The 22,848-nt window shown below is 36.9% G+C and overlaps 1 protein-coding gene across 2 annotated transcripts in view; it reads right to left on the bottom strand.

The window, feature by feature from the left end:
• The window catches only part of LOC148108484 (uncharacterized), an 895,742-nt gene that overhangs the window by 739,246 nt on the left and 133,648 nt on the right, over window positions 1-22,848 (bottom strand). For both annotated transcript variants that reach the window (XM_087869856.1, XM_087869857.1), the window contains exon 3: window positions 8,242-8,280. In XM_087869856.1, coding sequence (XP_087725982.1) covers window positions 8,242-8,280 — 39 coding nt within the window. The remainder of the gene's footprint in view (window positions 1-8,241; window positions 8,281-22,848) is intronic.

Below are 22,848 nucleotides of genomic sequence, written 5' to 3'. Positions count from 1 at the left end.
GTGTTTGAGTTTCTTCCAAATTTTTCCTTGTGGTTGAGTTCCAATTTCAGAGCGTTGTGGTCTGAGAATATGCAGGGGATAATTTCAGTCTTTTGGTATCGGCTGAGACCTGTTTTGTGTCCCAGAACATGGTCTATTCTTGAAAATGTTCCATGGGCATTAGAATAGAATGAGTATTCTTTGGTTCTGGGGTGTAGTGTTCTATATATATCTAAGAGGTCCAACTCGTCGAGTATGGCATTCAAAGCCTTTGATTCTTTGCTTAGTTTTTGCCAGGGTGTTCTGTCTATTTCTGAGAGTGGAGTGTTGAGGTCCCCTACTATTAATGTATTTTTATCTATATGTCTCTTTATTCTGGTTAAGAGTTGGCTTGTGTATCTTGCTGCTCCCCTGTTGGGGGCATATATATTTATAATTGTCATATCCACTTGTTGAATACTTCCTTTAAGAATAATATAGTGCCCTTCTGCATCTCTAACTATAGTCTGTAGTTTAAAATCCAATTTATCTGATATGAGAATTGCTACCCCAGCTTTCTTTTGAGGTCCATTGGCGTGAAAGATGGTACTCCATCCCCTTACTCTCAGTCTGAATGCATCTTTGGGTTCGAAATGAGTCTCTTGTAGACAGCAAATGGATGGGTCATTTCTTTTTATCCAATCTGCAACCCTGTGGCGTTTGAAGCCAGAATTTAAACCATTAATGTTCAGGCTGAGTACTGAGAGATATGCTTTTAATTCTGCCATGTTGTCAGTAAAGTCTTTGTTTGTATTGGCTGTGACTTTCTGTTTTGTATCACTCTTGGGGCCTTTTTACTTTTATAGAACCCCCCGTAATACCTCCTGTAGGGCTGGTTTCGTGGTTACGAAATTGGCTAGTGACTGTCGATTCTGAAATGTCTTTATTTCTCCATCAATTCTGAATGACAGCCTTGCTGGATAAAGGATCCTTGGCTGCATGTTTTTCTCTGAAAGAGCTTTAAAAATGCTCCCCCAACCCTTTCTCTCATTCCAGGTCTGTGTAGACAGGTCTGACGTAATTCTGATGCCTTTGCCTTGGTACGTGAGAAATTTCTTTGCCCTGGCCGCTTTCAATACTGTATCCTTGGATCTCATATTTGCGAATTGTACTATGACGTGACGTGGTGTAGGTCTGTCATGGTTGAGCTTGGGAGGGGTCCTCTCTGCCTCTTGGACACGAATTTTTGTTTCCCTTGCTAGATTAGGGAAGTTTTCAGCTACAATTTGTTCAAATATCTCTTCTAGGCCTCTGTTTTTCTCCACCCCCTCGGGGATGCCGATGATTCTAACATTGGATCGTTTCGTTGAGTCAGTAATTTCCCGTAGCCAACATTCGTGGGCGTGGATTTTTTTAAGACCATCTTCTATTTTTATTTTTTCCTCTATTAACCCATCCTCCAATTCACTAACCCTTTCCTCCGCTTCCGTGACCCTGGCCGTCAGAGCTTCTAGTTTTGCCTGCATTTGGCTCATAGAATTTTTAATTTCTGTCAAATTCGCTCTCATTTCCGCCCTTAGGGATTCTATATTCTCAGTAATATTTTCCTGAATACTTTTCTCAAGTCTACTCATTATCTTGACCATTGTTACTCTGAATTCCATTTCTGATAATTTGGTTACATCCATATCCGTTACTTCTGTGGCAGAGGCCACTGACTCACTGTCATTTCTTTGCTGGGGGGGGGCTTCTCCTTCTTGTCATTCTGATGAAGAGAGGTTGCGGGGTTTCCAGAGCCCAAAATTATTGACTGGGTCCCAGGCCGTGCCCCTTGTTTTATAGGGATCTTAGAGATGTGGGCTTCTTCTTTAAAGATTTTATTTATTTACTTATCTGAGAGAGGGAGACATACAGTCAGCAAGAACGAAACAGAAGCAGGGGAGTGAGAGAGGAAGAAGCAGGCTCCCAGCGGAGGAGCCCGATGAGGGACTCCTTTCCGGAACGCTGGGATCACGCCCTAAGCCGGAGACAGGAGCTCAATGACGGCGCCACCCAGGCGCCTGGATTGTGGGCTTCTTGATTTTTCAGCCTGCCTTCTGTGTTCTGGGGGATGGGCCTGCCGCGCCGATACTCAGGCAACCCTGTTTGGGTAGAGTCTCCGTGTCCCCTGCGAGGGAGGATGGGGATGGGCACTCTCTGAGCCGGTATTTCCAGGCTTTTGTTCTCTGGCGGCTTTCCCTGGCGGCCGGCTATGCCTCTTCTGAGGGTCAGAGCAGCAGAGGCTGCATTGTCGCAGAACAGAGGGATTGCGGCCCGTTCTCCACTGATGTTCTGGCCACTTTATCTCTGTTACTGTTGGTGCTGCTCAACCCTGCAGTGTCCCGGGATGTGCGCCCCACACCCGGCGTCCCTGCCCTCACTTCCAGGGCCGGCGCGTCTCTGTCCTTTGTGTTTCTAATGCCGCCAGCCACCGGCCGCCCCGCAGGCTCCCGGGTCTCCCGGTCTCAGTCTATGCCCGGTGAGCACACCTCGATTCCGGAGTTTCGTGAGAAGCCTGGTGGCGCGCGCACCCGGTTCAGGGTCTCAGTCTGCTGTTTCGCGGGTGCCGACCGCGAGTCCGCCCGCTCCAACTGGGGGGCATTATGATAAGTTAAGTAAGCCAGACAGAGAGACAAATGCAGCATGACATTACTTATATGTAGAATATTTTTAAAAATTATAATAATAAAGCCAATTTCATAGAACCAGAGAACAGAATGGTGGTTCCCACAGCTTGGGGGTGCGGGGAGAATAGGGAGATATGATAAGAGGGACTTTTATTATGTAGAAAGCACCCCAAATCATGGAAATTAACCTATATTTCACTCAAGATAAGAGACTATATTTAAAGGGACACAGTGAAATACAAATAGTTAATATGCTTTCCAATTACATTCTATGAGAATAGGACTTGTTCAACATATAGGTTGTACTTACTTTCTGCTCAGCCATATCACCTAGGAACAGGGATCTCATCTATTATTTTGTTCACTAAAGTATCCTTAGCACAAGATCATGTCAGCTATTAAGGAGAACTTAATAAATAGTAGTTAATGAATGAATAAATTAAAGAAAAAATTCAAAAAAGAAAATACAACTGGTAGACTGGGGTTAAATTACGACTCTACCATTATGTTACTGTCATAATTACTAAGCCTCAGTTAATTTCGTACTAGAAATTAAATAAAAGCACCTACCTCTGAGGTGATCATAGGAATAAAATAAAAAGTGTGTATAAAATGTTTAGTACAATATCTGATCCATAATTATTATATGACTATAATACTTTATTTTAGGAAATAAGACATCTACATGAATAATATTATGTTAAAACATAAAAGCAGTAAATCTCTTAGTGATTAAAAAGTGATGCCAGATTCAATTTCTGAACATTTCAAAATAGAATTTGTAGACTTGGAGCAGAGAACAGAGGTATTAGGAAGGAGACAAGAGAAACACCCCAGGTGTCTAGTAATGCTGTGTATATAACCATCAGAGTTCATACTTTTATCATCTCACACCTAATTAACTCATCAGCTTCCTAAGTGATCTTGATGTCAGCCCCTACCATTTTATTTTCTTCAAAATATTGCTTCAATAATGGCACTCCCATAACAAAATATTAACCACAAAAAAAAGCAAAAACAAAACAAACAAAAGCCAATCAAAAATGTCCCACAGAAAGACTCTGTACAGAACGAAGTCAAACGCCCTTTTGTTGGTGTTCTAGACCTACTGGAACAGGCAGAATGTCCAACTTCAAGTGTTACTATTCCTTATCAAGAACGTTCTTTGAGTCGTATTCATTTCTTTACCGCCCCTTGAATATACGACAAACATTGATCACTTGAAGTGTGTGTTCATTTTGTATTCTCTTCAGGGAAAGATCTTCTCCACTCTTCGCCTGTTCAAATTGCCTCCTTCTTCAGAGTTCAGCTCAAGTCATCCCTCCAGGGTTCACTCTCTCCTCCCTTTGAAAAGCCATTCCTCTAATTGGTTATAAAGCTCTTTTTCCATTTATCACATGCATTGGGACACCTTGTTCATTGTGCTTTTATATAATCATTTCATTCTTGTAGTTTTGTTATGTAGAGCTCATTATTAATTTTTTTTACATATTTATTTTATAGCTATTATTAAGAAGAATATAAATGCTTTGATGATAGACACAATATCTTTTACTTCTGTGTATCCTGCCCAGCAACTAATACAATATTGTGCACATGATCTGTTTTATAGAATTCTGCTGTGATGTGGATATTGTGCATCCTGGTTGTTTAGAGTAGTGTCCATGTTAAAGCTGTCACTATGTCTTATCAAGGAGACTGATACCACCTACCCCTTGAAGCTTTGGATCACCTTAAGGAAAACCAGAGGAGATGTATGTTCCACAATCACCCCAGCCAGAGTAAGGAGCATCGTCTTAAAATATTGACTTATCCTGAATCAGTAATGAGAATATTTCTAACTGAAAAGGAGTTGAGTATTATTTGAATTTTTCTTTATAATTTAATTGGCTTGCAAGTATGAAGAAAAAATGGGAGTTCGACCAAAAAAAAAAATTATACTGGTCACATAACCCCAAATAGGCTCTAAGATAGACAAGGGGGGATAAGAAGGGGTTCAGGTCATTTATAATACTTAGAATGAATTCTTTAAACATCTCTGATAGAACCAGTTGAAATAAATTTGGAAATGAAGTATAATATTACCACACAGTTGTATTGTTGGTGACAAGAGAGCTAAAAAAATACAGAAAAAATAACTGGCTGGTAATATTTTAAAGGGTAACCAATACTCACCAGCAGCTGCAGTAAGACATTAAGTAATAGAGCACAGTAATGTTAACTGCTCTCCTGGTAAGAGTGGTAAATGAAATAAACCTCAGCATCCAGGGTATCATTAATCTATAGTGAATAATGGCAGTGGTAGTGTAAGGAGATTAAAAAGGGCATTGTAAACATTTGTGGCTGTATAATATACAAATTAAAAATGTGAGAACGCTTGCAGCTGCATAATCTACAAATTAAAAAGTGTAATAGCATGGCATTAATTACTGGCTGATCAATTCCCCCATAATTGCTGGCATGTAGATGAACAATTATAGGTCCGAAATGTTATTTGAGAAAGAGACATTGACCTTGGAACTGTAAGGAATGATACTCTGTTATAAGGTAATACAGGATCCTATCAAACTCAGTTCCAATATTTGTAGCAGCCGCCAGCTCAGCACAGGGCTGTAATCACCACACTATTTCTTTCGATTATGGTGCCAGAGGGGTTACACATTGTTTTCTCTTTTTGAACGGAAACACCCAGTGACCTTCAGCCTTCGGAAAATGGGACCATCAGGCCTCATTTCCAAGTTCAAACAGTTTTAATAAAAATGAAATAGCAGGAGATAATGTACTTTACCCTTCTAGGCCAAAAGAACAGTTTAGAAAGTTGGAAAGACAAACTTTGTTCAGATGTGAACATTCCAACTGGGACTGTGGCTAAACGTTTCCAGACCAACCATTTTCAAGTTTACCACTGATAGTTAAGTAATCAAGGACTCAAATATTTGATTGATATTGGAAATCAGAACATTCACCTCTATTCATTTGCCCTCCTTAATAACAGATGACATAACAAAGCTATGGTCTTGTTGACAATTTACTGTTATGACAACCAAGAAGATAAGTGAATTGAGGTTCGGCAGAGCAGTTGCTATATCAGACATGTGGTTTCGACTGAAGCTAGCTCTGTGAGTGCCATTTCTGACACTGAATTGCAACTTCACATCCAGGAGTTACCAACACTCTCAATCCCCTTCATTCATTTACTACATGTGGCAATCTGGATTTTGCTCACTCTTCTTCTATTAAAATTGTCTTCATCCAGATCACAGTAAGTGCCAGCTCCAAAGGCCATTTTTCACACCTAATCTCATCTGACCTTCTTGTGGAATTGGACTCTACAAACCACTCCCTTTATCTAGAAACCCTTTTTTTTGAGTTTTGTTGACCCTCCTTCATGGCTGCCTCAGTTTTTATACATTATTGGCTTCAGTGATACTAACATTATCAACTTCATTCCTCTTCTTTCCCTCCATTCTTTCCCAGTGCAGTTCCATCTACTCCTAACATATCTGAGGGCTAAATCTCTGGTCCAGACCTCTCTAGGCCTCACAGTCTACAGCCAAAACCCTACCAAGCATAAAGAAATGGAAGGCTCAGCCCCTCAGATCCTGCATGTGCACCCTCACACCAGACATGGAGTTAAAATTACCCCGTCTCCTGTTCCCCTGATTGTGACTGACAGCCACAGTTCCATGCCCACCCCATTTTTTAAGCTCCCATACCCCTCGTGCCAAGTCAGTCATCATCGCGTTTATATCGTCCTCTATTTTTTTCTTGAATCTTTCTCTATCATTCTATCGTTGTTCTCTTTGTCCTTTTTCCACTGTTTTTGTCATAGCTTCATAATTTCTTCCTCCTCCACTTTAAGTACTAACTGCCCACTACACACGTCTTTCAGCTCATTCCCTATAGGGCTATCCACAGCTATCACTGACCCACTTGTAACTTTTCAACTGCTCTGTATCTCTACTGAATAAAGCCAAGCCTTTCATCAAGACCTCTGATTCCTTCCATAAACTGGTCCCTGATTAATTCTCCAATTGCACATGCTACTGCTTTCTAATCTTGCATGTTTTATCCAACAACAATTAGTTACAATAATAAACTCTTTCAACAAGGCCAGCTTTATTAAACCTCCAGGCCTTTGCACATACTGTTCCCCCTGCCTGGATTCCCACTCCCTCCCCTGTCACCTTAAAGAGTTTTCATTGTCATTTTTCAAGGATCAATTTAGAGATAATTTTCCCTCAGAATCCTTCTTTGTCACCCTCAATAGAGCCATCCTTCTCTCATTTCCTTATCCCCACAGATACTTTCATTACACTTCTCAAAATGTGCTGTTTGTCTAAATGGCCATTCCCCCTCTCCTGTGTCTTTGTAAATGTGCTTCCTATCACAAAGCCTGACATCTGGTAGGCACTCAGTAATTTTTATTTTATGAATTGTACTGAAGTTGGTAAAACTGAAAGAAGTGCTTGAAAATTAGAAATAAAAAGGTAGACAAACCGCTCCTCCCTTAGAAGTACTTTGCTGATATTAAAGCAGTCCCAGTAAAGATAACAAAAATAATAATAGTAATATCACATACTAATACTAGTAATAGAGTAACTAGTCATAGTAATACAAATGTTAATTACTTCCTATGTACCAGATGTTGTGCTTCTTCTTTTTTTTTTCTTTTTTGGTATGAAGTATCCCATTTGAACTTGACAACAGATAAGATAACTGAAACTCTAAGTTAGAGAGTTTAAAAAAAAAAAATCCTGTTCAGAATCACACTGTTAGAAAGTAGTAAAGCTAGGAGTCGGTCCATAGCTATCCAATTCCAGAGTCTGTTCTATTAACGATTAATAATCCCTCCCCCCTCAATCCCCTCTTCCCAGTACTAGTTAAATTATATTTTCATCGAACAGCTAATTTTTTTATTGAAAATACCAAAACAACATGTTATTTTTGATTTGTTTAGACCCAGAACATTTATGTCTGTATAGATATACTCCTAGCCTACAGATATTCTTTTAAAAAAATTCTAAATACCTTGAAAAGAGACTGACCTCAATGAAACTTCCATTTGAAGCATTTTAAACAATAACATATCACACATACACACCAAACAAATTTTCAAATAGTACCAGCTCTTTCTCCCAAAGTAATATTCATCAATTTCTCCGCTTGACTGTTCCATCTATTCAATACAATTATGGAGACTTGAAATACACAATAGATATTGATTCAGTTTCTCATATGAGACCATTTAAAAATAAGAACTTGGGAGGACATTTTGAGTGAAACCATTTACATAAAAAATAAAATCCTGGCATATAGCTTGAGGTCAGTCTTAAAAGAAGCCATAAAACATATAAAATTAAAGAAGCATTTTCAGGAACTTTTAATAGACTTTCCCCTTTGTGCTAATCAAAATAATTAGCATTTCTATTATTCCTTTGGAATCTCACTATAGAACTCTTTGCTAAAAAAGAAATTCAGTGGTTTAAAAAATGATTAGCATTTATATTATTACAGGGGCAACACATTAGAACATTATTTCCTACAAATTAGAATTCAGAGTTATGAAGGCTAGCATTTCTACCACTATGCTGGAAGTTTATGTAAACTTACTCACCATGGAAAGGAATCCACTGTGGAGTTCATGACACTGGACCTACAGAAGAAAAGAAAAATGGAAAAGCAAAAGTGAGAAAAGAGTGCTTTTAAAGTATCAAAATGAACTTGTTATAAGGTGCACTACCTACAGACTAGCCTTCAGTGAACCCTCAGTATGGCCCCAGAACGTAGTTCTATGGGACCAGCTGCACAATCTTGCTTCTGCTCTAGAGAAACAGAGCATTAATAAATCTAAAGAGCAGGAGAGGAAGAATGTCAGACTTCCAATTCTTTATTGATTTCTCCACGGGAAATATTTTAAAGAGAAAAAAAGGTCAAATTTAGAAAAATAATGTGTTGTTTAAAAAAATCATCAGGTAATCTGATTATTATAATTAAATACTTTTTATTAAAAAAATCTGTTTCAGTGAACAAACTAAGTCAGTTTGAGTGATACAGTGTAGATACAATTTCCATCAAGAAAATGACAGTTCTTCATTTCCAAGGCATCTTTGCTTTTGATTTGCTTAGTCTTTTAATACATTAGAAACACTTAGAAACGTCTCTATAAGGTTTTCTAGTACCTCTCCATGTTCCTTTACATTAATCAGGTCACCAGAGAAAGGCCCAGACTATTCTTCTTTCCCTGCCCTTAACCAACTAAGATGCAAAGAGAAGGTGCATGGACAAGAATGGATCAGGGTCAAGGTCACTTAATGGAACAAAGTATCAGAGTTACAGTCTGTCTCTCTTTTGGGGTACCGTCCTCTAGCTTCCTTTTTCAACTACCCTAAATCAGGGCAACATGGGAGAAGCCTTCACCTGCTTCGGCAATAGGGAATATGAGAAAGATCTGGGAGAGGCTGCCTGTGCTAGGGTCATAACGAACTCTTTTATCCCCCCAAAATTGTTCTCTTCCCCTCTTTTGATTTTTTTAAAATCACTTTTTGTTTTGAAATAATTTTAGACTCATAAGAAGTTGCAAAAATAGTACAGAGAGTTCCCAAACTTCCCATGATGCAACATCTCATATAACCAGAATACATTATTGAAGCCAAAAAACTGGTTATTGGTATAATACTATTAACTAAACTATAGATCTTATTTGGAGTTCACCAGGACTTACATGCATAAACTTTCTGGGTGGGTATAGTTCTACAAAATTTTATCACATGATAAATTTGTATAATCACCACCACTATCAGGAAAGTAAAGTGTTCCATTTTGTCTTTCTTTTTTTTTTCCTGAGATTTATTCATTTGAGAGAGAGAGCAAGCAGGGGTGGGGGGAAGGGTAGAGGGAGAGAGAATTTCAAGCAGACTCTGCATTAAGGGTGGACGGGGGGGGGGGGGGGGCTCAATCTCACAACCCTGAGATCATGACCTGAGCCAAAACCAAGAGTCAGACACTAACCAACTAAGCCACCCAGGTGTCCTTAAAATGTTCCATTTCTATCACAGAAAAGAAACACCCTCTAGTTACCTATTAAAAGTCAAATTCTTCCCCAACCTTAACCTTAGTAACCATTGTTGTAATATAGTATTCCCTTCATTTCTCCCTCCCGTCATTTCTTTTTTCCTTTATTCTTTCCAGGCCACCAAAATCTTTTCCCAGGTTGTTAAATGGTCTCTCCATTGTCTTTTGTCTTGTCTTCCACCAAGCTAATTCCCACACTGCAATGTGATAGAACTATTTAAAATACATGTGATCCTGTCATACCACTATTTTATACCCTCTTAGTGACATCTTCAAAGTTTCAGGAAAAATTGTGAATTCCATATTTTTTAAAGGATTTTATTTATTTATTTATTTATTTATTTATTTATTTATTTATTTTAGAGAGTGAGAGAGCATGAGCAGGGGGAGGGGCAGAGGGAGAGAGACAAACTCAAGCAGACCTCAGGCAGAGCCCTATGTGGGACTCCACCTCACAACACTGAGATCACTACCTAGCTGAAAGTAAGAGTCAGATACTTAACCAACTGAGCTGCTCAGGTGCCTGCCCCTGAATTCCTATTTCTTCTCAATTTAGCCCTTCTCTACACCTCTTTCATGATCTCCTATTACCTTCTCCCTTTATATGCTGAATTCTAACCCTACAGAAGGTCTTCCATTTTCTCAGTTGGATTACATCCTCTCTGAACCTTCTATCTCTTGCACATGCCAACTACACTTCAAGGAACATGCTTCTCTCTCTCCTTTTATCTGAATGATTCCTAATCTTACTCAACTTCTACTTCTCAACTTCTATTTTATTTCCTCAAGAAATTGTTCTCTCACCCTCCAAGTTTGTGTTAGGTACCCCTTCCATCCACCCTCATAAGACCTTGTACCTTTCCTGCCATAACATTAATGAAACCCCATGTTCCAAGTGCCAATTTAATTGTCTGTATTCTTCATTTTGCTGTAAACCATAAGAGTGGGACTATAGCTAGCCCATTCATAATACTATCCCCAAAGTCTAATTCAGTGACTGAAACACAGAAGATGTTAACAAATGTTTGTTGAATGCATTAGTGAGGGATGTAGTCTGTCTAGTCCACAGATGGAATGGGCAATAACTATGGAAAAACATGTGGGACTAAAGTGCTGATATGATGGGCAATGGGGGACAAAGTTAACATTTTTCCCACCACTACATTTTTCCATGTGTTAATACTAATTATATATGTGGTGATAATCCTTTACAATTATGATCTCTGCTAGGTCACATTTTAGATCACCATCTCAAAATGTTGAATAAAAGCATACAGTATAATAATTCTTAAACTGCCTGCACCCAATTTCCTGTTGTGAAGGAACACCTCAATGAAGCTTACCTTCTCAACTGCTAGTATATTGACATCACATTTGTGCCAGGTTGGAACAGAATGAAATCCACATATTACTAAATTTGTGAACCCAGTCCTCATCCTCAATGTGAGTCAATAAAGTTAGAAAGCCTTTCACTTCGGAATACAAAACACCTCATTGCACATTTCATATTCCATATTTCTAGACCAACTTATTAGAGATGCGTACACCATTTGCTGTTGCTTTGTGACACTGGCAAATGCTTTTAAATCTTCTAAATGTTTTTTTAAAATGTGTGAAATGTGTTCTTTTCAAGGACGTGAAAGTGAACTGAGGCCAAGTGGCAGTGGGCGTGTTGGCTATAAATCTACTCAATACATAAATATATGCATATTGAATTTTTCATCACTAGGCCGACTATAAAATATCTACCTTGTTGAATGTGTTATTTGTAATGTGCAAAGTTCACTAAGAGAACCATAACTTTTGCATTCTTATTTTGTTCCGTGACATGCAAAAGTGAGTTTATTTTTCCTAAAACATAAAACTAGACTTTTGTGAATATTATACCACACCAGATTAAGAGCTAGATGTAAAGAATATTTTAACTATTCAAGAATAGATTTTGGTATATTATTTTATGTTAATTGTAAAGATTTTTTTTTTTATTTTTCAGCATGCTTAGAGTATACCAAATTTTATTGTTCCTTTAATCTTCTGAATGAATGTAATAGATATGCTAATCATTTTTTAAATATTTAATGTAAAAATGATCTATTTGCGCATGCTATACATTACATCTATACTCCCCATTATACATGTCTGTATAAACGCTGAAATTTGTAATATTTAGACATTCAGTAGATGAACTGGTCTACTATGGTTACTTGCCACTTGACTCCTTATAAAAAGCAAAAAAAAAAAAAAAAAAGGCTCTTATTTCAGTTAAGCAGGTCTCCAAGAAGTTGTCTCCTCTTAAATAAGTAAAAAGATAAAAAAAATCAGTGAGGACAGAACTGTCCTTTGGAGAATGGACCTTGTCTTTAGGTTTTTGTAATCTACAACTGATTTAATAAGATTTATTATTTTTATGATTTATGACACACTACTTGTAGTTGAGAAATAATTCAGCATTATTCTGGACAGGATATGAAAAATGACTTTTTTTAGCCTTTAATAGAAGCTTATTCTGCTACTCTTTTAGGCAAAGAAATAAGACTGCTAATCTTAGGCACTATTTCTCTGCAGATGGTACGGGTCAGATCTCGTTCCTTTGGATGAAAATGTGAATTTTATACCTTTATTATAGTAAAAGGATTGAGCTGCAACTTAAAAAGGAGTATATGTTTCCAGGTAAATGGCAAACTGTTTGACTTCCACTCTGACTACAGTACTTGCTAGAAGCAGTTTTTTTCATAGTTGGATATGAAAAATAAGAAAGACTCAAAATGCATAAATTGTAGCAGATGCTTCCTTAATTTACCTTAGTGAAATAATTTTGATGGGTGGTTATGAATTTGTAAGTAATGTTTACTTCTGAAATGCCATAATTGCTTTTGGAACTATTTGAGGCATTTTGAATTGTATCTGTTTTTATTGTAATATGGAATTGTATTGCCATTTTATGAAGTGGCATCTTTTTGATGCATGGAAGTTCTGGATACATTTGTTATCCATCATGAGGAAACCAGATAAGTAAATATTACAACTATAACTGAAATGCTTCTTTTTTACATGAATAAATGAAAACCATTTTGAATCTGAAGGCAGAAACACTCTATCTGCAGACTGACAAATTGCGTATTTGTTTGGTTTCAAAAAACTAGTGTCTGGCTTCTATACTGTGACTGAGAGAAATGTCTGTCTCCTGCATGACAGAACCCCCGAGATGGAGGAGCTCTCTTCTTTGCAGAGGTGGAAGAGGTCAACTGAATGGACCGTAAAGAAAAAGGGCCCTTGTCTATACAATTACTTTTGAAAGGAGTAAGACCACACAGTCTTCCCATCTGAAATGTGGTAGCTTATCTATACAGCTACACTCCCAAATCCCTCTCAGTTCTCTAATATTTTCTATAAACATTTATTGAACACATAACTTTGTGTAAAATATCAAGAATTAGTTTGCTGTTAAGATTCTTTGACCACTTGTAACATAATTATGTGATCAATCTACCTTTAATATAACTCCCAAACATTGACCATGTAGAGTAATATACGTGTGTTTTAACCTAAAGATTAAACAGACAGACTTGGATTTCTAAATCACTAAAAGAGTGCAACTAGCCTTTGGAGAAAGAGCTACCTCACAGAAAACTGGTCAAGTGATTCAAATAATCAGGTGTTTAACTTCTGACATGTACTAGAAGTTAAAAGAGCTTTTCTGGGAGGCACACTTGAAATTAATTACAAGATAAGGATTATATCCAGTACAATGACTCGTTCTTGTTAAGGAATGTTTGGACAATATACAAAACAAGTCATATAATGCAGACATTTTTGTTGTCAGATAAGACGTGGATCGGGTAGATGACTGGCCACAGGGATAATTAAAGCAAAGGGAATGGAATACCTTTGAAGACAGAGAGACCATCTATACCAGTACTTCTCAAACTTCAATGTGGATATAAATCTCCTGGGGAATTGTGATAAAATCCAAACTCTGATTAGGAATTTCTTGGGTGGGACCCAAAACCATGTTTTTCCAACAAGCTCCTCAGTGATGCCAATGGCACTGGACTATTGACCACACTTAGAAAAGCAAGATTATAATGTTACAAAGAACCCAGTGAGGAGCGCAAAATGAGTTAAGTAAATTTGACATAGAAACTTTGTTCCATTTTCTTTGCTACTATTCCAGTGTCCATCCACAGTCAGAGTTTATCTCTGTATTGATGACAATATCAAATCCTTATTCTTCAAGTGCAATGGCATTATTACTTTACTTTTTCTTAGGCATGGCTTTATTCATTCATACAAAAACAGAAGATTAAAAACAATGTTATTACCATTTTCAAAAGAAGGATCAAAGAACTTATTACAAACTACATAGACCGGTAAAAACAATCTAACTTCCGGACACAATACTAGAAAATTATTAAAGAGCTGGCTTGTAAGTGCCTATGAAAAGGCAGGTCCCTCTGAGCATTTACTAAGCACAATCACGTTCCCATAGCCTACTTTTTTCTGGCAATAGATGTGACAGGTATAGATTTCCACAAGACATTTGACAATTTCTCTATCACTGAATTTAAGAAAAAACTTAAAAAATACAGATTAAATGCAAGAAAATTTGTTTTTTACCAATTATTATTTGAAAAACCATATAAAAATGAGGCTGATTAATTGACTGAGGTATGTTGGGTAGAAGTTTCTAAAATTAGACTAACGGGCTATGTCTGTTCAATTTTATTTAAAGTTTTGATAATGTATTTGATAATGATTATAATAAAGAAGACATTGGCATCAAAAATTTATATGGCACTGAGCTGTGAGAGATAGCAAAGAGATCAATAGGCTAAAGTAATAATTAATGTATTGAACTTACATATAAATAACATCAATGAATGCTTTTGCCTGATAGTCCTTAAGGCCAATAATAAAGTTTAAATACATTAACACATAACAAATGCATAATTTTATGAGAAAAAATTACCAGGTTCTCAGGTCTTTGCTTCTAAAAATTAAGTATCACTCTTTATACAGTCTAAGACATGGAGTCAAGAAGTGTTTTATAGGTGAGCTGAAGCTTGTCCAGAAAGTGCAGGTATTGGTAGACAGATGGAGAAAAGGGGCAAGTGACAGTGCTTGTTTAAATTAGTTAAAATTAAAAGGAATGTACTGAGGAAGGTTGTAGGATTGAAAATGTGCATGGTCTTTGTAGAAACATGCAAGAGACTATTCATGAAGAGGTGCAAAGGTTACACTGGAGTGAAACAAAACAGAGCATCTTGAAAAATTATAATATTGTCACATGTTTAATATCGCTTTTTGGGTCTTAATTTCTTCCTGTACATGAATTATTTTCAAAATACAGCTAATAATTTTTACCAACTCATTAATATAAATCTTTAGTAAAAGAATAAGAATCTAAATGAATAAATGACATAGGATTTTTTTTTTTTTCTTCTTGAAGAGGTGCTTGTTAGACAGTAGAAGAGGATTCTTTGGTACTTCAGTCTCAGGGTCAAGGGCAGGGACTTGCAGTCCAGGAATCTCTTGCCTCACCATCCCGCAGATATGGAGATCATCATCACTCTGTTCACACTTGCCTGAGCCTTTTGACTTATTTCCAATTTCTCCCCATATCCTCACTTGTCCCACCTTGGCTTTCTTTGTTGAATATAAAGTAAACCGGATTAGGAGGACTGAAAGTGTGTGTGTGTGTGTGTGTGTGTGTGTGTGTGTGCTTGCGCACACACATGCACGCCTTCTGAATGAAGTACAGCTTCAAAGTCACAAATGGCACATTAGAAAAAAGAAATATAGTAAAATGAGTAAAATATATTCTCATTCACAATTTCCTAGAGGCCCCTTGGTTGTTAATTGAAACTTTTGTCTACTTTATTGAACAATAAAAGTGGCAGCAACTACTCCCAGGTGTCCTTCAGTATTAAAAAGAGGATAAAGGGTTCCTGGCAAAGGTGACAGAAATTAATGCAGTGAGCCCAGCTATCAAACATTCTGATATGTGAATTGCCTGATATTTCTATAATGCTGTCTTATGATTGGAAATGTTATTGCTTCTATTGAATCAATAGAAAATGTTAAAGCTCCACAGAACCCCAATTACAAACTAAAGCTGGAAGGTTAACATCTGGGAGCAGCAGAGATAGAAACAATCTCTATTGTCATACCTTCCTGACAAGTAAATGTCAGAAACATAACGCCTTCGCCTGGTCTCAGCACGGAGCACATGTAAAAGAGTGATTGTAAGGCTGCCTCAAGTCAAATCGCCTGTCATCTCAGCTTTGACATGGAATTACTTTTGTTTTATGCATCTATTAACCTTGAACTATCAGCATTTGTTTTAATGTTCCAGGCTGAAGTGACCTAAGTGTTCTTCTCTCATGCAGAGGGGCTCTGTGAGAGGACAGAGCATGTGGCCCAGGTTGGGACTGGTCTCTATGGGAAGGCAAAGTGAATGAATCTGGAAGGACCATTTTTCTCCCAAATGGTAATACCCTTTTTCGAAGTCCACCTTTGGAAGGGCAATTCCTTTGGGTTTTAAACAGTTCCTCTGTCCCCAAGGGTTCCATGAGAAAATGCAAACATCACGCATTATAGGGAGGATCCCACATGATCAGTGATGATACAGTTGTCACATAATGTATTCAGAGAGGTCCCTGGTACAGTCAGTAGGGGAAGGGGCGGAAGGAAGAGAAGGTCTCAGTTTCTCATGGTGGAAGATGAGGCAGAGAAAGAGATTAAGTAACTAGACTTTGATCTGAATTCTGATGTCTTCACATATCGTATCTCTTTTCATTCTTCCTAGACCTTGCATATTAAATGCTTTACATCTCCCACATTACCTTGTCTAGAACCCTTTAAAGAATAGCCATTTCATGTTCCTTTTAACGTTATACTAGATAGGACAAGTGAGACAGTTTTATAACTGGTTCCAGGCCTTCTGTTCTAGTGCTTTTTATTGTTCCTGCTATTGTTGTTGTTGTTGTATCCTGAAACAACTTCAGTTTCATCTGATTCATGGTATCAAATCATGAAGTAAGACTTTTTCTTGTACTTTTTATCCACCAGGTGTATCTGATTCTGATTTTGGGTTCTAGAAATCCTACTTTGCCCTTGATTCAATACTTCACATACTCAAAAGCATATCCTGAGAACATTTTGCTCAAAGCTTATTGTCAGGGATAAGACTATTGTGGGGTTTTTTGTTTGTTTTGTTTTGTTGTTGTTTTCTTTTTTTAATTAAAAAAAGTTTTTTTTTGAGGTCTAACTTCTTCACCTGAACTTTCAGGTTGGATGCAGCCCAGTATTCCTACGGAGTTACTCAGGGGAAGGTTTTATGTGAACTAGATCCTATTTTCAACACATCAACTCTCAGAACAAACTTCTGATTTTTTAACAGATTCCCATCAACCTTTTGTTAAGATACTTGTCTACCTTTTAATATTTGAATTCTCAACTCATTTGCAAAAAGAGATGACTAACATATTTTGCCTTTCCTGGTTCAGGATCACGTGTCTATTCAGTTCCTGAAGTTCTCCTTCATTACTCACCATGGCAGCTCTATTGTTCTCATCAATCACAAATTCTGAGCACCAGAGCATATAATCATTCTCTTAAATAGCAAATATTTTTTTGGCATATATTATGTGCCAGCCACTGCTATCAGCACTTAACACCTATTATTTCATGGGCTTTCCATAAGAATCTTATAAGACAGAAAGTCTTATGGTCCCCCATTTTATAGATGAAAAACTGAGGCACAAAGATGCGAACCCCAAAGTCTTAGAGTTAAAAAGTCATAGAAGCTAGACTGAACCTATTCTGCTCCAGAACCTGTAACTGTAATACTCTGCCAAACAGCTATCCCACTAATTGCCTAAGGAGCTTCAGGTTAAAAAAAAAAAAAAAAATTAATAGTTATTGAACACTTACCATAAACGAGGCATTGCAAGAATTTTATGTAAATATTTTATTTAATCTTCACGAACTTGTATTTTACAAGTATACAATGAAGTAAAATGATTTGCACCTGGACACACACTTACTAAAACTGATTCCAAAGTCCAAGGTCTTTTTGATCTAAGTGAAGAGTCAGTATATTAATATAGATTAAAAAAAAAGATAACATTTGTTGGTGTACTCATTAGTGATGCTGTGTGGCACAGAGGTTATGTGTTAAAGCAATTTAGGATTTTCACCCCAAAAGCTAGATAAGTAAGCAAAGCTATACCAGCCTTTCTCAACGAGCCCTGTTCCTGGATACCATGACAAAGGTCCCTGCTGACTCGCAGAATAATTTCCTGTAACCTCTCCTTTTCCAGAATCATTATCTATAACAGTGTTTTACTTCAATAAGTCTCCCTTTCCAGGAAGATCTAATTTTATAGGAGAGACAAGCATTGCATGGAAAGATAAGGGAGTTTTTTTTTTTTTTTTTTTTAAGAAATTTTATTTATTTATTTGAGAGAGAGAGAGAACAGAGGGAGAGTGCGAGGGAGTAGCAGACCCCCCACCGAGCAAGGAGCCCAATGTTGGGGCTCGATCCCAGGACCCTGAGATCATGACCTGAGCCAAAGGCAGACACTTAACCCATTGAGCCATTAGAGATGCGTTTAGTAAGCTCAATTTTTTAAAAACAGATTTCAGTATTCATGTTGTGACTGTATATTTTTCAGTCTTGATTGCCCTATAATCAGACCCCATATTTATATTTCTTTCTTTCCTTTGTGAGAACACCAGCTCTTGTGAAATGTTTCAGATGAGCTCAATTCTAAAAGCAAGGTGGCTGACACCAACCCCTATCGAACTACAGCAACATAAAAATCAAACTGTAGTAAGTGATTTCATTTTTCTATGAACAACTATAAAAATACTGCCCATCAGTCTAGAAAAGTACTGTCTTGGTGAAATAATGCCTGTGGCCCAGAAATGAATAATTACTGTAGTATTTATTCTGCAAAATTCCCTTTGAAGTTAGTAAAGTTTACACTGAAGCAAACTGGAAAACTAGATCTGATCATGACAGTAGTTCTCTGTTTCAAGCCAGAGGATATTCAGGAAGATGTGTACTGCAAGAGTGACTGGATGGGTGTATCACCAGATAAGGCAATTTTAGCACACAATGGCTGGGATAAATGTAAAAAGACACAGTGTTACTTATATCACAAAGCTCTAATTCACATTTATGCCAGCAGTCTCACGCACCAAATTGCTTATTTTCTCCATTACACTGGTGGGCCTTGGGATCAAAGAACTCTAAGTCTTGCAGGCAAGTTTATGAAAACCCAGAATTCCAAACAGTTTGAGGAGCATTGTCTTCCATGGAGGTCACAGTGAAATAATGTTTTACTTATTTGTTTTCTCTCTTCTAATTCAAACAGAGCACTGATTGTGAGGTAAAGTATTGTCAGATGATTGAGTTAAAATCCATCAAATTTGTGTTCAAGGTGTGTAAAATATATACAAGTATATATGCACATGTTTGTATATATACACATATACACACATGTGTACATATAATACACATGTATATACACACATATATGCACGTGTATATATATATACACATATACACACATACATACACAGATTCCATATGGACACATCACAGTGGGGTAGTAGATGTAGGAAAGTCCGTCCCTTAGACTCAACTCCCTATAAAACCTGCTTTTTAATTAGGGGACAAATGCATACACATGAAACAATCAGAGAACATTCCAAAATAATACACAGCTGCATTATATATTTAGTGACACAGACTTTCTGTTTCAGAAATTCATAAAACGTATCTGATCCAAGGCCTTGGATAATAAGAGATGTGGCATAAAAGCCTGGCTGATTATTATCCTTACCTCTGCACTTCTTAGCCCAGTATATGACACCCTACCAGTATAACAGTTGCTTAGGAAGGGGAAAAAAAAAAAAAAGCCCAATTACATAAAAGTAATTGTTCCATTTATTCATTAAACAAATATTTATTATTAACTGCTATAATGGGTGAGGGAGATTTTAAAAATGAATATGGCACAATCTCCTCCCTCAAAAAGCTTACATTTTAGTGGTAGAGCCAGACAAGGAACTAGAATCCAGGGTCCAATACCTGTACGTTGTCATAAGCATAGACTGTTAGAGCATTTAAAAACAAACTTTGCACTAGCTACACCTGATCTCCATATGAACATTATGTTTACAAAAAAAAAAAAAAAAAAAAAAAGCAACAACACTAAAAGAATAAAACGAAGACCCAGGAGAATAAGGGCTTTACAGTGTCACTTCTACTGTAAGACATCTAGCCTTCATGAAATATTCTCACACAAAAGGTTTAGGGAAGACTGAACTTCTGTGTTACAAGGAACACAACAACAACAACAAAAGAACTCTTTAAATAATGCCTGGCTTATCTTGATATGACAAGCTTGGCACAACAATATAACAGCCAAGAAATGAGACACTGGATAAATTAATAAATGGATGAATGATGCCTCTCTCCTTCAATACACAACCTTGTAACAGTTAATGTTACTAATGTTCACTCCTTAATAAGTCATGCATTGCTTTTTCTTTTTCTTTTCTTTTCAATCTCTAATATTGTAATTTAAACTTCGCATCTGTTTGTCCTTGTTTTCTCTGGGTGAGCTCTTTGAGAACAAGTTCTGTTTTATACTATTTGGAATTTTATTCAGACCATAAAATAATACTAACATACAATAATTATAACCCATCTCCTGAGAAAGCACACACAAAAATATCCTAATATATCAAGAATTAAAAGAGATCAATGTACAAAACCCAGTTTCACCAAGCATAAAACTGTGACATGTGGCCAGGAGATGATGTAAACCTCAGTTTTCTTCATGTGTTTAATGAAGGATATAATATCTACCCAATAAAGATTTCATAAAAATTACACAGAATGACATCTGTAAAAAATCCCAGAGAAATGTTTTGCCCAAGAAACGCTCGACCTCTTTCTTTGGCATCCCACACATTCTTATGCACATATGGAATGGAAGTGGTGTTGCAATAAGGGTCACCACCTCCTGATAACAAATGCTGTGCAGTGCTCAATCCACAGGTGTCATACACCAAGAACACAAAGTGAGTGATATCCTCTGGAATTGTGAAGCAATTCTGAATTATTGGATTTGTTGGTTGGATTCTGAATTATTGAAATCAGCAATGGTCATTTAAATGGCAGAACTGGGGTTTGCTCCAATGATATGAATAACAATTTGGCACATTTTCATTTATACAAGGACCACTGATAATAAATCAGACACCATGTGTATCATCAGTGCCATGCACTATAGTAGTTTAGAATAAAATATCCATTTTGATGAGACGCAGCTAGATGGAGTCAATTTTTGTCATAAATTTCTTTATATTTTAATCCTTCAGCACTTACACATAAATAATTTCCTGGCACTTTAAATTTTACTCTCTTTTCTTATTACTAAACATATGTTATATATACACCTTTATCTTTCTTTATGCCACTTTCTTGACTGGTATATTCTTCCACATCTTCTCTGTTTTCTGAAGTCTTCTAGGCTTTCCAAACTCCAATCTCATTGGGGTGCCTTCTTCATTCTACCCCTATAAAGCTTATCTTTCTCTGGCCAGCCTTAGAACTCAAACATCCATATCTTACTCAGTTCTTAAACAACATTTCAAGGCATCTCATTTATTCTATTTTTTATATATCTATTTTTTTGTAACAGCTATGACCTGCTTAACAATATGGAGCACAAATATAGTTAAGGCGCTTTAATACTGGAGGAAGGAATGAGTCTAAAAAGGCTACCTCCAACATTGCTTCTTGCCCTCATATAAAGAATGATCCTTTAGAACTTGGTCTTGCAGCACTATCTCCCTGACTGTTTCATATCTCTGCATAGGCAATGTGATTTCTTAAGGAAAAAGAACCCCATTCCTTCAGGACTAAGTTCCAATAACAGTGTGCCATGGTTGGATTCCCTGTGTATTATATGCCCATGCGTACCCATATTCTGTTCTGTTACAAGATAATCACAAAATAATGGATCATTCTTAATTATCCTGCTTTAATACATATGTTGGAGGGTCTTGTTTGTCAAAGGGACTGGATATAACTTCTGGTCTTAGTCACTTCCTTAACTGGAACTAGCTCTCCTCTAAGAGCCTCCTACATCTTTATCTTAAACCTAGATCTAGAATTAACATCTACATTTTAGGGCAAATTGCATCCAAGAGTTTCACTGTCTATTATTTCTACTTGGCTTTAGGGAAGGTCTCTCTGCTTACTGGCTAGCTCTACTTCAAATCTTGTGCATTAGGAGCCAACATTCTTCACTTCTAGGAGATCTTTAGGAAAATGAAACTCTTTAGAAAAATGACTCACCTTCTTTGCAAGGGTCAGTTTCATTTACCATGAGTCTTAGAGAGTGTCAACCTTGATGGAGTCACAAAACTTTCTTTTAAAACATAATCATTAAACAGTAGAAACCTACTCATCCTACAGTAAGAAATCTTATCACACACACAACCCTTCCTGGAGCAAAAAAAATAAACTTTTCTACATTAAAAAAAAAAGCAAAAAGAGAACTGTAAAATAAAAACAACAAAGAAAAAAATATATATACCCTGTCTACCTAACTAAAGGCAACCAAGTATCATAAGTATCTCCTTTGTATCTCCAAAAACTAGCACAGCAATTGGCAAAAAGTACTCTATTAGGATATACAAGCATATAATCATCAAAATTAGGTATGGAAGAAAACTTGGAGACAAAAAACTTGAAATCAGACTTGAGTTGTGACTCAAGGTCATCACACTAGTTTGTGCCAATGAGGTAGACATGTTTCATTGATAATGAAAATATCTAGTTTACGTGGTGTTCAGTTAAACTATAATGTCTTCAAGGATAAGGGTCTTGACATCAACTTCTCCTAACTTCCCTATAGTGATTAATCCAAGTATATATACTGTGGATATACAGTGGTCACTTCACAAGTTCATGTTTAAAGAATGAAGGGAAAATGTGATATTCTTATATGTTGTTTCATTATTTCCCATACAATTTCTATATGTCATCTTGAAGATATGAACTGAGCTTAATATGAAACGTTACAACTTGATTATAGGTATCAGACTTTGTTAAATTATTTCT

This window comes from Ursus americanus, chromosome 19 (genome assembly GCF_024610735.1).
Source record: "Ursus americanus isolate L20-20 chromosome 19, mUrsAme1.1.p, whole genome shotgun sequence".
Lineage (NCBI taxonomy): Eukaryota > Metazoa > Chordata > Mammalia > Carnivora > Ursidae > Ursus > Ursus americanus.
Note: the sequence above shows the minus strand (reverse complement) of the source record. Positions and strands in the feature narration are given on the sequence as shown.